This window comes from Arvicola amphibius, chromosome 13 (genome assembly GCF_903992535.2).
Source record: "Arvicola amphibius chromosome 13, mArvAmp1.2, whole genome shotgun sequence".
NCBI lineage: Eukaryota > Metazoa > Chordata > Mammalia > Rodentia > Cricetidae > Arvicola > Arvicola amphibius.
The window spans coordinates 39,638,997-39,655,544 of NC_052059.1; the positions used below are offsets into that span (position 1 = coordinate 39,638,997).

The 16,548-nt window shown below is 42.9% G+C and overlaps 1 protein-coding gene across 2 annotated transcripts in view; it reads right to left on the reverse strand.

Moving 5' to 3' along the window:
• Positions 1-4,837: 4,837 nt before the first annotated feature.
• Zc3h13 (zinc finger CCCH-type containing 13) overlaps positions 4,838-16,548 on the reverse strand; it is a 64,054-nt gene continuing 52,343 nt past the window's right edge. For both annotated transcript variants that reach the window (XM_038310015.1, XM_038310014.1), the window contains exons 15-19: positions 15,588-16,100; positions 11,652-11,804; positions 10,325-10,525; positions 8,556-8,719; positions 4,838-5,665 (exon numbers count right to left, since the gene is read on the reverse strand). In XM_038310015.1, coding sequence (XP_038165943.1) covers positions 5,495-5,665; positions 8,556-8,719; positions 10,325-10,525; positions 11,652-11,804; positions 15,588-16,100 — 1,202 coding nt within the window. In that variant the 3' untranslated portion in view covers positions 4,838-5,494. The remainder of the gene's footprint in view (positions 5,666-8,555; positions 8,720-10,324; positions 10,526-11,651; positions 11,805-15,587; positions 16,101-16,548) is intronic.

Below are 16,548 nucleotides of genomic sequence, written 5' to 3' on the forward strand. Positions count from 1 at the left end.
CAGGACTGTGACATTGGACAGTGTCCCATGGAAAATATGAAGAATCCACAGATTTTTTTTTTTTTTAACGAGAAGGGAAAGTTCTGGGAGCCTAAAACACGCTACAGCTACATACAGTCCCTTTCTCTGTAGATTAAGTGATGCTCAGAGGCACAGTTTGCAGCGTTCTGGTGGCAATATTGAAAAAGGGAAGATATGACTGAGACGTGCCCAGGTAGGTAGCTGCCAGTGGCTATGGGATGGTCCAGAGGAAATGACATCAGGCACAGGTTGTGACAGCTCGTGCCTTTACTCCCGGTACTCAGGAGGCAAGAGGCAGAAGGATGACTGAGTTCCAGGCCAGCCTGAGCTGCATAGCGAGAGCTCATCTCAACAGAACAAAAGGAAATGAGACCTGGGATCGTGATTAACTAATTTTTGTACTAGTTTGAATGCATTTTAAATACAGTCAGAATCATTCATTTGCATACAATTCTCTTGACCTGTATCACACGTTAGCCATCAGAAATAAGGTGTAGCTCTCACCAACTGCCTGTCAGTGCCAAGAAGGCATCTTGCATAAATTGAAGGATGCTTCGCTGTCTGGGAACTTGCTGTGTAAACCAGGCTGGTCCAGAACTCATAGAAACTAACCTGCTTCCTGAGTGCTGGGAGTGAAGGCGGGCATTGCGATGCCCAGTTGCCCAAGCCTTAGATTGATCCTACCTGGCCATGTTCCCATCTCTCTTCTGCTTGCCTTTTAGAACCTTCCCGGGTCTCTCTTATCACTCCATTATCCCACGCTGTGCTTCCCAGCTTCACAGACTGCACACGGTAAGACCAGTTATCTGTACAGTGGGGCTCTGTCCTATTTCAGTAACACTGGGTCTAAATTTAGTACCACTTATTCTAAAAGCCTTGCTGCAGTAAATTTGCAGTATCACTTGCTGTAATGGACAATCACCAAACCAGTAATAAGGTTACAGCAAGGGCTTTGGAGAAAACTCCACATTCTGTTCCAGATAGCAGCACGGAGCCTGCTATCTGTTAATTATTTTCTGTCAAACAAGAAGGCAAAAATTCCTGTTGCAGGTTACGATTCAAGTGTTGATCACCTTCACAGGAGGCTACTGCATCAGACTGCACACATACACCATGATAGAAAATTCCAGAACAGCACTGTTCCAAATATACTAAGTATCATTCCCCATCCTGGTGCTGAGCAATACCAGTTAGTATCTCAGTCATATACCTAAGGAAGCTGTTATAGTCCAGCACACCCCAGTCTCTCTAGTCCCTCAGCCCAAATGCTCCTTCCTGTCTTTGCCCTGCTGGCCCTGCAGTTTTTAGGTCTCATCTTATCCCATTCACAAGACCTTGTCCAACAGCCTAAGGCAACACCCACCATACCCAGTCTCTGTTCTCTCATTTCCCTGCTCAGTCATTGCCTTCCTTATGAGCACTATGACTTAAGTCTGCTCACTTCCCATGGTGCCTAAGCTGCTCAAACCGACAAATCCACAACAGTGTACACCAAGACAATCAGAGAATCTTAACTTGATGAAGTAACTCTACAGTTGGGAAATTTTTCACCTAGAAAGCCACTTAACAAAACTACGTCACCTTCAGAATAGAGTATATCACTACACCACTCACATGAAACATGCTGAAAGACCAGCAAATAAAGGAAACTTATTACCTAAACTTTTAAAGGAGAAACTGACTTCTTTCTCTTGAGCTGGGAATCTATATACAGTAGGTAAGTGTTTGACCTATGGGCTATATTCCTAGCAGCACAGACCTTTTGAAGATTTATTATGTTTGCATGTGTCTGTGCGCATCCCCTGAAGTTGGAGTTCCAGGTAGCTGTGAGCCCCATGGGTGCTGGGAAGAACAGCAAGTGCTATTTGTTAACGGCCGAGTCATCTCTCCAACCCCATCTACCCTTAAAATAAGCAGCACAGGTTCTGCTGGCAGCTCGTTCCTGAGGGTCTAAAGCATCACCAATGTTCAATGTATTCCGGCTGCTTCACTCGACTGGACAGTAAGGAACAAAGATGGATGTTCTGCAGACTTAATGCTCCACAGATAAGGACAAGTCAAAAATTCCTAATGAGAGCCAGTCAGTGGGGGTGCACGCCTTTAATCCCAGCACTCGGGAGGCAGAGGTAGGCTGCTCTCTGTGAGTTTGAAGCCTGCCTGGTCTACAAGAGCTAGTTCTAGGGCAGGCTCCAGAGCTACAGAGAAACTCTGTCCCAGAAAAAAAAAAAACAAAACAATAAGTAAGTAAATAAACAAATAAATAAAAATTTAAAAAAATTCCTAATGCGGCTGTGAGGTAGGACGGAAACATCTGAGTTCAGTGGCCAGGATGAAGATCTTCTGTGTTCAGTGGCCAGGCCTTTTAGCATGTTACTGAGGCATACTTAGAACATTCTGTCAAATAAAAAGCTGTGCCAGCTAGTGTCACCCTCTCAACAGTGAGGACAGTCCACGTAGCGGATTGTGTTTGACCGCAGCTCTCACGCACCTTGCACTGGAGACTTCTGCCCTTTCTAACTAGCAGCTGGGTGGGAGGTACCACGGCAGCAAGCCAACGAGCCTGTGAGAGTTTTAAGTACAGTATTACACACTGGAAGGTGTTTGCCAGGACTTCAAGTCCAGAGCTTCTATAAGAGACCCAGCAATGCTCAGGCAGCATTTTATCTGTGTAATACAAGTTTGGAAACAAGACTGAATGGTGTTCTCTATCTGAGAATATGAAGTTATGGAGATGGTCATCTCATGCAAAGTAGATTGTTCTAAAGCTTTCCTCTGCAGCCTAAGACAGGCAGATTTAGCCACATAACTTTTCTCTTTCTCTGTGTGCGCATATAATTTCTCTTTCTCTCTGTGTGCATGCGCATGCATATGTGTAAAAGGGGGGGGGTGTGTGTTGCGGAAGCTCCTTCCGCTCCTTCAGCCAATAGCCGCTGAGATACCAGCCCATTGGGGCGTGGTCTCGCTCTTTAAAAAACCCTGGACCACTTCCCCTTCACTCGCTCTCTGGCTTCTGGCTCCCCGGAGGCTAGGCTCCCTTCCTGAGCGTGCAGAGGGCTGTTGTCTGGGACGGTGATCTGTAAGTTTTTCCCCTTCAAATAAATAACCATTCTATTAATCATAATTCCAAACTGGTGTGGGATTGTTTGTGACTTATGCCTCCAGGGGTGTCTTTGTAGCCCTGGCTGTCCTAAAACTTGCTATGTAGACCAGGCTAGCCTAGACCTCACAAAAACCCACCTAACTGTCTCTGCCTCCCAAGCAATGGGCTTTAAGGCATGCCCCATCACACCTAACATAAATGACTTCAGATATTCTCAGCATTAGTGGACAAAAATGAGGAAGCTGTAATTTTTGTCATGTTCTACAATCCTGGTAGCTTATTTCTAGGACTTGAAATGCTTCTTTCCTTTTAACTTTAAATCTTGATGCTTAGAGGACAAAGTTACACGCTACAATCAGGACGTGGCTTCCTGCTGGTGCTCACTCACTGAGGGCATAACTTTCTGATTGTTTGTTTGTTTTTTTTTTAATTTAGAGCATTTAGAAAGAGGGCACCAGGAAATGTGCTTACTTTTCCCTTGCTCTTCTGGTGATTTTTCTTAGAAACGTTTTCAAAGCTCCTTGGAAATAGGATTATTTCCTGTGCTTGGTAGATATCCTACATGACAAATGTTTCTTGAGATGGATGTAGAAGAAACCGAAAAGCAATAGAACTGATATTGTGAAGCACATCTGCTCAGGAGACATGAAGTCACACAAAGTAGAACTTAGCTAAGGGAGGGCTGCCTTCAAAATACCTCAGAGATAAGCAGTACGTATGCTAGTCGCCTGTTAAAGACAAAATTTAGGATGTTAGAATGCAAATGTTTGTTCATCAGGATGAACCAGCCATCAGGCCCTTCCCCAAAGAACATGCTTCTAACAGGAGTCCAAGGAGGCAGTGTGGGGTCACAATGAATGTTAAGTCCTGGCCTGCCCAGTTCTCTTCCTGAGAAAATCATAATTGTGCCAGATGGGCAAGATGGCCCTGGGCAACAATTATTCAAAAGGACAACACTTGTGTACATAATTCTGGAAATCTCTTTGCTGTGTAAACCTCCCATCTGCCCAAGTGGCTAGACTCGCGGTCTCCTGTCCCGGCTTAATTTGTTCCAAGTGTAACCTGGGGCCAGGACATGAAGGAGATTTAAGGATGACTGTGTGTATAAAAGGCATAAGCCTAGGGTATATACAGGCTAGCAAAATCTTCTGCTCGAGGCTGACTCTTATTTGGGCTTCAGCTTTACAAAGAGCTCTTCCAAGTGTGCAGAGTGACTTCTCACTGGGCAGCACGTTATTCCTACAAGATTAACAGACACACTGCCCCGGTGTCATTACGTAATCTTCAGAGAAGAGAATAGGAAAGCAGAGACAGTCAACACAGGCTCGTGATTTTAATGAAAACCCATGAAACAACATGAGCAAATCATAACATTTCTTCTACTATCACCTCAGGATCACTGTCCACTCAAATTCTTTAGCCTGCAGTTCACTCCAAGTTCTCCCAAAAGTCTACTTCATGAGCTAAAGATGTACAGAGAACAAAGTAGTCTAGAATTTAAAAAAGTAAATTTTGGAGGCAGCTCAGCACTGCGAGGTGGTGGTCAGATCTTCACCGTCAGACGAGAGCTGGATGGAAGGACACCCTCCAACACGCTCACGCACACACAGCTGCACGACACTGAGCAGGGTGTGAGAGCACAGGAAGAATGGACCCATAATGCTGATGACACATGTTTCTAGGTATCTAGAGTCTGATTAATAAAAACAAGGGAAATTTACAACAAGGAAACAGACATTTATTAAAAATAAAGCAAGACAGTCTCTGACAAGGAACAATAAACCCCACACAAGAGTCCAAAGACTTCTAATATATAATGTAACTATGTACATGCGTAAAAAGTCCCAGCGAGTCAATTTTTTTTTCTTTAGAATTTTCAAAAGAAAAAATGAAAACAGCACTTGGGCTTCCTTTGGGGAGCCTGCTTACAGGCACACCCTGGACCTGCGCTCCCCGGTGCTGTGCATGGCAATGCAGTGCGTGCAGTGACTCCCATCAGCGCTGCTTTTTGGACTAAGGTCAGTGTCTGTATGATGATCCAGAATGAAAATCAGTGCACTGATGCCACAGGGAGTATTCACAGGCTGCAAAACAGGGATGACCTGGCATCCTCAAATCTTCAATTTTAATGAAGACACAGAGGAAACTACTAAATCTAGATGCTTTCACATTATTTCGGCTGAATGTCAAGTACTATATAAAAATTAATGTAAAATCTTAGATGAACCAGAACCGCTGTCTCTAGAGATGAGTTCTTCACTGCTGGTGTGGCTGATGAACTTCTGTCTCTAACAGCAATGTTTCAAGCCACAGAACTTCAGGAAAGATTCTGCACTGCTGCAGACAGAGCTAAAGGGCTGCCCAAACTTTTGTCTAGGACACGCACAGCTCCTGCTGGATACTGGATGGTGCTAATTTACTGTCTTCCATCTTGTCTTGTCCAGGGGTTTGACAAGTGGTCTTCTTCTTAAATAACCGAAGACTCAGCCGAAGCAGCTCGTTGTCTACCATCGGAGTGTTTGTGTACGCCTGCTTCACAGTTCCCTGTTTGGAAACAACAAAAGCACCACACTGTACATTGCTGGACCACAGTGGGAAAGACACGCAGGGTATCTCCACCCCAACCCTAGAGTTAGCTGAGCACTGACTCTGAGCTCAGCCCATGTTAAAGCAAAATTAGGACTCTGTTCAATACCAAGCAAGCAAGCTTCAGAGGGTAACCCTGTCTAGCTCTTCTAAGGCGGGGCTCCTCAACCGTTCCCAGCAAGCAATTAATTACATTTCCTCCACCATTTCTAACGAGAAAACAAACACTGGAGTGGAGCAGAGGCAGTGCGCTCTGAGTCTCCCCTCCTGAGGGGCCCTAGTGAGCAACACTTGTATTCAATCTTGCTTTTGCCTGGCATGACTTTTCCTCCACAAGCCAACATTCTTCATTCCTTATTGGTCTCAGCACTTGGGCCGTAGCACGGAACTCTTTTTTAGAGGATGGTCAGTCATCACTGTGCCTCATACAGAAACCTATGCCTAAAGCTACGCTGGACGGGACAATCGGGTCAGTTCGTCCCTGTCCCTAACTACATGGAATGGCATGGGCACGGGCTACTGCTCTTATTTTCCTGCACCCCAAACACAAATGACTGGATGGTTTCTGAACCAATTTGCATTCTTTAAAAAGTATTTATTTCCTAAGATATGGCAGAGCAACAGTAACTTTCTTTGTGTATTTCTATGAGGTTTACTATAGACTCATGCAGACACGGTAGCAATCAGGGTAGACAGGGTCTCTACTTAGAAGCACTCACATCACATTCTCAATCCTAACGCTGACAATCACTGATGACGTCCATTGTTTTACCTTTCCCAGATGTCACAGAAACACAGGCCAGGCCTAACTTACTGATGTTTTATACTTACATACTTCAAAGTAATTCTGTTATAGACAATGTCAAATAAGTGATAAATGGTTTTTGTGCTTTTTGTCACTGGAGAGGAATCTAGCTCTTGGCCCAGGATACAGCCCTGTTCTGTGCTTCTCTTTCATAGTAACAAAAACTTGATCTCAGTATTCTTCCTAAGACCATTTCATGTCTGAAACTATCTGTTAGCTCTGTGCTTTCTTGTAGCCTGTGCTGCTTTCTGCAACCCTGGCTGGTCTCAAACACAAGATTCTCCTGAGCAGAGTCCACAGCCTGGGCTACCAGGCCCACCTAGTGCTGATGTCTTCAACACTGAGAAATCTGAACGCTCACAATTCTCTCTGAAGATGGGTTAATTAAGACATTTATAATGAATCATTAAAACTTCTCAATGTGTCATATGGTCTGTTAATTACAATGTATAAGGGTCTAAAGAATTCTACGTGAGATGTTTTAGGGCTGTTTGAGTTGCTACAGTTTTTGAGAGACACAATAGTATATTAGGGGAGCAATTAACAAGTATGATAATGTCCCCCTCCCCCCCACCCAGATAGGGTTTCTCTGTAGCTTTGGAGCCTGTCCTGGAACCAGTTCTTATAGAGCAGGCTGGCCTCACGCCTGCCTCTGCCTCCCGAGTGCTATTTTTTTACACAGAGTGTGCAGTCTCCTGAGGATACGGGCACTCCTTATTGGAATAGCCATAACATGACACAAGTGATCATTTACAGCTCAACAGTGATGCTGGTGACTGCTGTAGTGCCCAGCTGTGAAGAGGACTCACTGCATACATGTCTAGGGTTGGGGGTGGCAATACTCTCAAGAGAAATGCTGGGCTGAGAAAGGCGGCCAGGAGAGATGGCCACCTAGGCAGAATAACGAGGAGATAGTAAGTATACACAAAATAGCGATCACAAAGGAGAATGATTAACTGTGTCAAAAGTGATTTTTGAGCCAGTTCTTTTGTCGAGGAGACTATAGATAGATGGGTGGATAGATAGAAAGACACAGAGAGAGACCAGGGGAGGAAGAGACAGAGAGAGGTAGACAGACAGACAGAGGGGCGGAGGAAACAGAGTAAGAGATAACACCCACATAAGCCAGAAGAGGGTTCTGGACCCCCTGCAGCTGGAGTTACATAGGTGGACAGTCGGCACCAGACATGGGCTCTAGGAATCGAACTCTGGCCTTCTGAAATAGCAGCAAGCACTCATAACTGCTGAGCCGGCTCTCCAGTCCCAGACTTGACTTTCTAAAATGTCTCCCATTCCACATATCTGTGTCCATTTTAATCTTTAGAGTTCACATATTTCCAGTTTATAAACTTAATCCACAAACCTGCCTATTGTTCCTTATAGCAATGCTAAAGAAAGAGAAGTCAATGTTTCCCTATGTAGTCCTGTAAACTGTTAGTAAGTTAATGCTTTTCTAACTTTACAGGACTAATTTTCTTTTGTCATACTGCCCATGTCCATCAAACTCACTTACAGTCCTAGTTCCCCAACCTTAAAAAGCCCAAGACTCAGCAGGGAGGTGGTGGTGCACGCCTTTAATCCCAGCACTTGGGAGGTAGAAGCAGGTGGATCTCTGTGAGTTCAAGGCCAACCTGGTCTACAAGAGCTAGTTCCAGGACAGGCTCCAAAGCTACGGAGAAACCCTGTCTTGAAGAAAAAAAAAAAAAAAAATGCCCAAGACTCTTTCAGTCTCTATCAGTTCTGTCTCAAATCTTGAGTGACTCTCATTTCTGACTTCTGAGTCACCTTTATTGTTTCTAGCAAATGCTTGCATACACTCTGATGTGTCTGCTTATCCCAAGAAGCATGCAGAATATCTCACACATGAATAAACGTTCATGCATGGAGTCTAGAGGGACAATTATCACTCACGACAGCCGCCATCAACATTGCTGAGGATGAAATGTGGATCCTTCCCTTAAGTATCTGGCAGATCAGGGAAGCAAATTCACAAAAAAAGTTAAAATGGAAAATACACTATTCCTACCACCCACTGCGCAGTACCTTTTCGTTCTTCACAAGCTGCTTTCGGATTGCAGAATCCCGTCTGAAACATAATGCTTTACAACATGGTCCCAGGTCACTAAGGAGACTCGCTCGCTCTTCTTTTCGCAGTAAGGCAGCCATGTTGAGAGCCCCTAGTTCATGCTCGAAAAGGCCGTCTGCATCTTTCAATCAAAACAAGCACGTGTTAAGTCTCCCTGTGAGAGGCAAGTGTCAGCACTGACTTAACTGAGTACTCCAGCAACCTCTGACTTACTGACATTAGCGACCTTGGGGAATGGCTCACCAAGGCGAGCAGCAATGGTCCCTCGTGAAGGACCTTTGTCTTCCGTGAAAACAACAGTGTGATACCACCTTAAATTTAAGGTGCACTGAAAGCAGACTTTAGAGGGGGTGAGGCCCTGATTATAGACTTGAAAGAACATCAAGTGAGAACATTTAAATCAGATTCAGTATCTGGCCTAGCATTAAATATCATGTACAGTCTGACATTTCAGGACTCTTCTGTAGCAAGATATAAATGTAGTCACGGCAGAGATAGTGACCTCTATAGCCTTAGCTAAGGGCAGTTAGGGGTTAGCCAAGTGTCTAAGTCACATAAACACAATGTGTTATATGACAATATGTTACAGACAATGTGTTAAGACACAATAGATTAGTTTTAAATCATACCATGCAAGAGAAAGAGAAAACACTTAAGTTGACAAGAAAATAAAAAGACAGCAAAAAGAGAATTTTGATTAAAAAATTAGGCTGGGATAAAGTAAACAAAAAACTGGGGTTAAAAGGAGTTTTTTTTCCTAAGGCCAAAGACTTTAACCAAAGTAAAAAGAGTGTGTCAAGAACCCTTAGGTCACTTTTCAGATCACAAAATGTTCATAGTTACAATTTATTAGTAGTATTAAAATTGAGAACTTTACTGATTATAGGAACAGGCAAAGGACATGGCTCATAAAACTTTAAAAACAGTTTTCTCCCAATCTCATTGACAGAATTATCAGTAAGCTATAGAACAACAGAATAAACCAAAAAACACCAGAATCCATAAATTAAAAGGTTCAGATTTGCTGACAGTTATAAGGTGAAAATTAATTCAGATAAAATATTTTATGACTAAATACTAACAGTCTAAACATAATGCGCCTCCAGTCCAGGCACTGCTCTGTGTCGTACTGCAGTAACCAGTCTGCTTCTTACTGCAGACAAGAGACAGTGGTGATCTAACTATTCCAACTACAGCTGACACAACACATGGAGATTAGGTGAGAAGAAGGGTATTCTCTGGAATACAGATTAGGGACCCCCCCCCCAACACATTAAACCATTCTCAGCCTAGACATTCACATTTGGGAATACCTGCTTGCCACCAGGGGAAAGGGTTGTCAAGTCACCCAAACATGGCTTAGGGAAAAACATGGAACTGTTTTATTTAGCCCTGAACAAACCCCGTGCATTCTGACGCATGAACTTACCTGTTAGAAAGCATTTTCTCTTTTCTACGGTGCTGGACCTAAGCCCCGTGCCCTGTGCTTATGCTCTGCATAGAGCTGAACCTTCAGCTCTCAGAATATTTTTGATACAGAAAGTTCATTTTCTTTTCCAAGGCGCCCCCCACCCCCTCCAGAATTAAGCCTTTCTTGAATTTAGGAAATAATAGAACTCCTAAACCAATTCCTAGAGCTCAGGCTCTACAGACAACCAATGGAACGCTTCCCAAAAGCATACTAATCGTTACGGCATGTTACACAGCTAAAGCAAAACCAAGTTACCTTTGGGTTTTTCTAGAAGTCGTTGACATGTTTCCTTAACTTTAGTAAACAGCTCAGAACCTGCCAACTTCTTAGAGATCCCAACTCGCAGCAGAACGGCTCCAGGTGTGAACTTCAAGAGCGCAGCCCCCGGCTCTCTCGGTTCTTTGGGATGCTTTGGCATAAGTCCAGACCAATCCACATCTATCACATCTAAAGGATCTGTAAACAAGGTAAAGAATTACAGAGCAGGACTTTTTTACACCAGGACACTGCAGTCTGAGGCTGGCAAGATGGCTCAGCATGTAGATATGCCTCAAGTCAAAGCTGTCAATCTCGGTTTCATTCCTGGACCCCACATGGTGGAAGGAGAACTGACCTAGTCCCATGAACTGTCCCTCTGCACTCCACACCTGTCCTGCGGCATGCGCCACACATCCCCAGAAAATAAATAACCGAACATAAAAGAGCAATACAGTGACTATTATCACATGGCAAATAATCTCGGGAAAATGAGGTAACAAGCTGCATCTCTAAGTTAGGAAATAGAAGGACAAATGAAGTAAGTACATTTAATATACCCAGGCCAATCAAAATAACTCCCTATGCTAAAACAACAACAAAATAAAACAAACACACGTGGCAGCCAATGCCTATAACCCAGGGCTTGCGAGGTACAGGCAGGAGAATCAGAAATTCAAGATCATCCTCAGCTGCACAGGGTGTTTGAAGTCAGCTGTGCTACATGAGACACTGTTTCAAAAACTAAAAAAAGAAAGAAAAATCAAATAAATTAAAAAGTTGCACGCTGAGGCCCTGACGGAGGCAGATGGCTCCTTGAGTGTCAAGATGCTGCTTCACAGTTCTTACTCCAGTGGGCCGGGCAGAGCTCAGACCACAGCAAGGACACAGGAAAGACACAGAATGGACACATGCAGAAAAGGAACTTCATCAACTGTGTTCAAACAAACACCAACTATCTCTCTTTTTGAAAGGTGTTTAAAAAGTTGGCTCAGGCCACCACAATTATGAAGTCCTGTACCACATACCCACCATGTCAGACATTGGCAAGCAGCTGGGATTTGGTGAGGTTCTGGGTGAGTTAGTAAGAAATCTAAACTCTAGAAAAGAAATCTTACAATTCTGCTTTTCCCTAGGACCTATGACTCTTTGAAGGGCAGTGTCAATTAAAGAATATAGATGCATGCATTATAGTAGTCTTTCTAATGGGCTTTCCTTAAGTAAGACCTAGAGGGAAGAGCCTAAGAGCCCTCACTACTTCTTACAGCATGGAGGAGAACAAAGGGCCCCCCACTCCAGCTCCCCTGTGAGCGCCGCAGTGCATTACCTGGCATCTTCTCCTCTTCCTGCTGGTCCTCTCTCTTTTCTGCATCCCCGGCGAGAATTTCATCCAGTTCATCATCACTGATGGGTTCATATCCTTCCCCAGCACCAGAGCCTAACGAATGTGCATCATCTAACTTGGACTCGTCATCTCCGGCTACACAGACAAACCAAGCTCATGTCAAAAAAGTAATAAAAGGGAGCAACAGTGAGACTGGAAGGCAGCAATCGTGGGCACAATAAAGGATGCGAGAAAGTATTTTTTTAAACCAAAAAACCACATTCCTTTGCCAATTGATAATTTGATAATAACTTGATAATTTTAATTTTAAAAGTAAAACTGAACTAGCTATATTTTTAATATTAAAAATACAGTAGCAATGTCCAAACACACTGTTAGGTCAGAATTAAAATTTCAGAAGGAATGTTGAGTATGTACACTGTATTAACTGACAGTTTCATACATGCATACATGTATATACTGAATTTTTCCAATTTTCACCCCTATTTCCCTTCCTGTTGTAGCCTGTCTTCAGCTAGTTCTCCTATTTCATGTCTTCTTTTTGTGTTAATTTTCAACAACACTTGAACATTTAGGATAGTTTAACTTCAAAAAGCTACAGTAATATTTTACCCAAGTAAACTCATTTTAAAAACTTGCAAACCAATTTCAAACTGCACTTTTAAGCTCAAATCTTAGTCTATGATGTTTGGCTCACAATATGATCTTTCTAACAGTGAGGCCCTACTGTGAAAGTGTTGTTAATTTCCCTACCTCTCAATTCCGCTTCTCTGTCTCGATGTTTTCATTTCCTTACTGAATGAAACTTTTGGAAGAATGCTGTAATACTACACTAGAAAGTAAGTGCTTCTGTTGGCATCAGTAGTATAAATTCTATTTTGTTATTTTATTGACTTTTCTCCTCAACTATACCTAGACTAAGCTTTTATTTCCTGAGTTAGTTGTAAACTTAGTTCCCAAAGTATAAATAAGTTTAATTATTTCTAAGCTACATATTTTATAGATCTATAACCCTTGTTTGCAAACTGTAACCACAGGCTCATGGGTATGCATCTGAAGTATAAAAAGTATGAGGCTACGAAATATTTCTCATCATTCTAATAGTTTTTCTACTTTCCAGAAGAAAATCCCCTTATGTACTCTATTATTCTCAGTAATAACACTGCATTGCTGGCTTGTGAAATCACTGCCTGACACCATAGTGGGCTTGTATACAATGAGGATACGTCTTCTTTGGCTGTAAGCTCTTACTAATAAGAAAATATTTACATGATACAGCAAATGATTCACTTCTAAATATTTATACTGATGGAGGAGAGTTATCTGTCTATGTTACTTTCATTGGTTAATTAATAAAGAAAACTGCCTTGGCCCTTTAAGAGAACAAAAAATTAGGTAGGCGGAGTAGACAGAACAAAATTCTGAAAAAGAGGGGGAGACGCTTCAGGCAGCCGCCATGCTTCTCTCCAAGATGGATGCAGGTTAAGATCTCTCCTGGTAAGGCACCCCTCGTGGTGCTATATAAATTACTAAATATAGGTTAAAACAAGATATAAAAATTAGCCAATAAGAGGCTAAAACTATGGGCCAGACAGTGTTTAAAAAAATACAGTTTCCATGTAATTATTTCGGATGTAAAGCTAGCCGGCGGCCGGGTGGCTGGTGGCGGGACGCAGCCCGCCGTTCCTTCTACAATTAATAAAAAAAACTGCCTTGGCCCTTTAAAAAAAAATTAGGTAGGTGGAGTAGACAAAACAAAATTGTAAAAACAAAAAAATAGAGAGGGAGAGACGCTTCAGGCAGTCGCGTGGTGAGTCTCCATGCTGCTCCTCTCCGAGATGGACACAGGTTAAGATCTCTCCTGGTAAGCCACAACTCGTGGTGCTACCCAAATTACTAAATATGGGTTAAAAAAAGATGTGAGAGTCAACCAATAAGAGGCTAAAACTATGGGCCAGACAGTGTTTTAAAAAAATACAGTTTCCGTGTAATTATTTCGGGTGTAAAGCTAGCCGGCGGCGGGTGGCAGCCCGCCGCTTCTCACTACATTATACCATATTATCTACGGTCACAATAAAGAAATGATACATTCAGGATGAAGACAGTGACTCCAGGTCTAATGGATCTATTATAATTAGTTCAGTTACATCCCAAAATTGTATTTCCATTAGAATTGTGACTTGTGACCACTTATACTCAGAATTGAGGTGAAAATGTAATGTGATGAGGCTGAGGTAGAAGCTTTTGTTAAAAGAGAAAACAGGCAACTGGGAGTTACTCTGCCTTTCTAGAGACTGCAATACCACCACACACACCACTGCTATTATACAGCAAGGCAAACAAACAAAAAACCCCACATAAAACAAAAACTAATAACCCAGAGATTTGAAAAGAAAAGGTTATGTCAGAACAATGATGTAAATTCTGACTGTAAGACTGGAAAGTCCCAGGGAGGCAGAATTTCCAGAGAACTCTCAGAGAAGCCAGCCCCTGCTAACCTGGCTGTATATTATTCAACCAGGAATGCTACGTCGAGAACGCACACACAGAGTATGGGTAACACGGGATGTCCTGATACAGTCACTGTATCAGGAGGAAAGCAATGGTTCATAAGAAGGAAGACATGGGGGTGAAGACATGGGAAGGTCATTCCACACAGAGCAGGGATGCTTACACAGACACACAGTGGGCACAGCTCAAAGAGCAGCTCCAGAAAGGAAGTAATACACTCAAGATAGCAAAATGAAAAAGGAAGGATGAAGACAGGCGAGAGACTGGAAATGCCTGTGTCAGTTTATCTATGGCCTGGGGATGAGGACATAAAGAATAACGATTTATTGTTTGTGAATTGCCGCATGACAGCATTTTGCCTATAGTAAAATCTACTGATTTAAAGTGATTGTTTACATCTCTTGATTATCTGATTGCTCAACAACACCTATTTAAAACACACACACACACACACACACACACACACACACCATTTAACTTCAAAGACATTTCTACCTTAGCTTTCTTCCTAATACATTTCACCTCCATTTTGAGTATAAATAAAATGAAAGCATAAGTCATAGTTTTAAAGGAGGTTTAAACTTTCTGCATAACCAAATTGGATTTAGTTGAATTGTAACAAACTGAACTATAGTAATAACTTTCTTTTTACTGAAGTCATCATCCCTACTCCCTAAAATGAGTCAATTTGTCTGTCACTGTGGAAAGGTGAAGAGGAAAGGAGTGGTGACTGAGGTCCCATGCACTCAAGACAGGCTCTGCCTGGGCCAAACGGCTGATGTGGCCCTGTGTTCTGCTGGAAGACAGGGAGCGCCATCAGGCTTCTACAGTCAATCTGCCATCTAATAGTTTTGAGGGTGGTATTACAACATGCTCATTTTCAACGGCCCTAGCAAACAGGGACCACTAACAGCTATTTAATTGCTCACTTCAATTTCTGTCACAAGTTGAGACAGGTTTTGCTATGTAAGACAGGCTGACCTTGAATGTGGTTCTCAGCCTCAGCTTTCCTGCAGTTAGGACTATACTGTGAGCCATCATGCTCAGCTGATTTTTTTTATCATGTAAGAAAAGGATGTGATGGCTATTAAAAGCCATAGGCAATACACCAAGTGAGTTATCACTTCAATTTTTAGGTGGCAATAGAAGGGACTGTTCTTTCTCTTAATGCTCTGTTCCCTCCCTTTTCTTCAATCGTTACTTCTTCATTCCATTCAGGTCTCTGATGAAATGCTGTGTCCCAGTGTTTAGAAACGGTCACGCTTCCACTCTTACAGGCCATCTACTTCCACTGGGTAGAATGGAGTTAGTACATATTTATTCACGGATGACTTCACAAGGAAACGCGGTCCTGCAGGGAACTGGAAAAGGAATGGGGCAATCCACGAGAAAAGAGAATGCTCTCACCTTCCAGACTCTCTGTCCGCTCAGCTTTACTCAAGTCTTCAAACCCCTGCACAGACCCCGGGTCTCTATCCACCCTTTCTTTGTCCATGGTTGCTGAGTCCCGGGAACCGCCGTCAAGGTCTCTTTCGTGCTCGCTCTCCAGTTTGGCTTCACTGCGCTTAACAGATTCTGACTGAGAAGTCTCAAAAGTTCTATCTCGGTCTCTGTCCCTATCCACGGGGTCAGTGGCCAGTCTCTCTTTTTCTCTGTCCAAGTCTCTCCTTTTGTCTCGCTCTCTTTCTCTTTCCCGTAGTCGATCTCGGTCTCGGGTTCGTGGCCACTCTTTATCAGCTTCCCGGTCCCATTCCCTCTGCCTCGGGTCTCTCCGGTCCCTGTCCCGCTCTCGGTCATGCTCATACCTATCTCGCTCTTGAAGCCTGTCTCGGCTGTCAAATGACCCAGACCTTGAATGAACCTGGCGATCTGACTCAGGGGAGCTTCTTCTTGAGCTGTGGCTTCTGGAATCCTGGCGGTCTAAAGTGAGTGTGCATATGAAAGTTAATAAACAAACACAACACTTCATTTTACAGTCCTTTACACTTTATAACGTCTCTGTTTTATTTTTAATGTTCTGTTTATATACTCTGTATTTCTAGATTCTGTAATCCTATACATCCAAACTCTCAATAAAGTGCCAATTAAGATCCATGAGCATCCTTGTCTATTTTCACTATAGACCAAAGCATCAAAACATGAAGGCAGAAGACCAGGCACTAATACAGCAAATTACTCTTGTCTTTGATCTCTTCCCTCTCTTATTTTCTATGGTCAAAAGGTAGCTTTGGCTGCAGGAGAGAGAAAGATCTAAAACACACTAGCTCGATCAGTAAAGCATGCCACTGTGATCCTGGTGGGGATAACACTCCACGGTGTTGGTATTAAAGTAGCAACAGACATGATTTTAATGAAATAAATGGTTAAG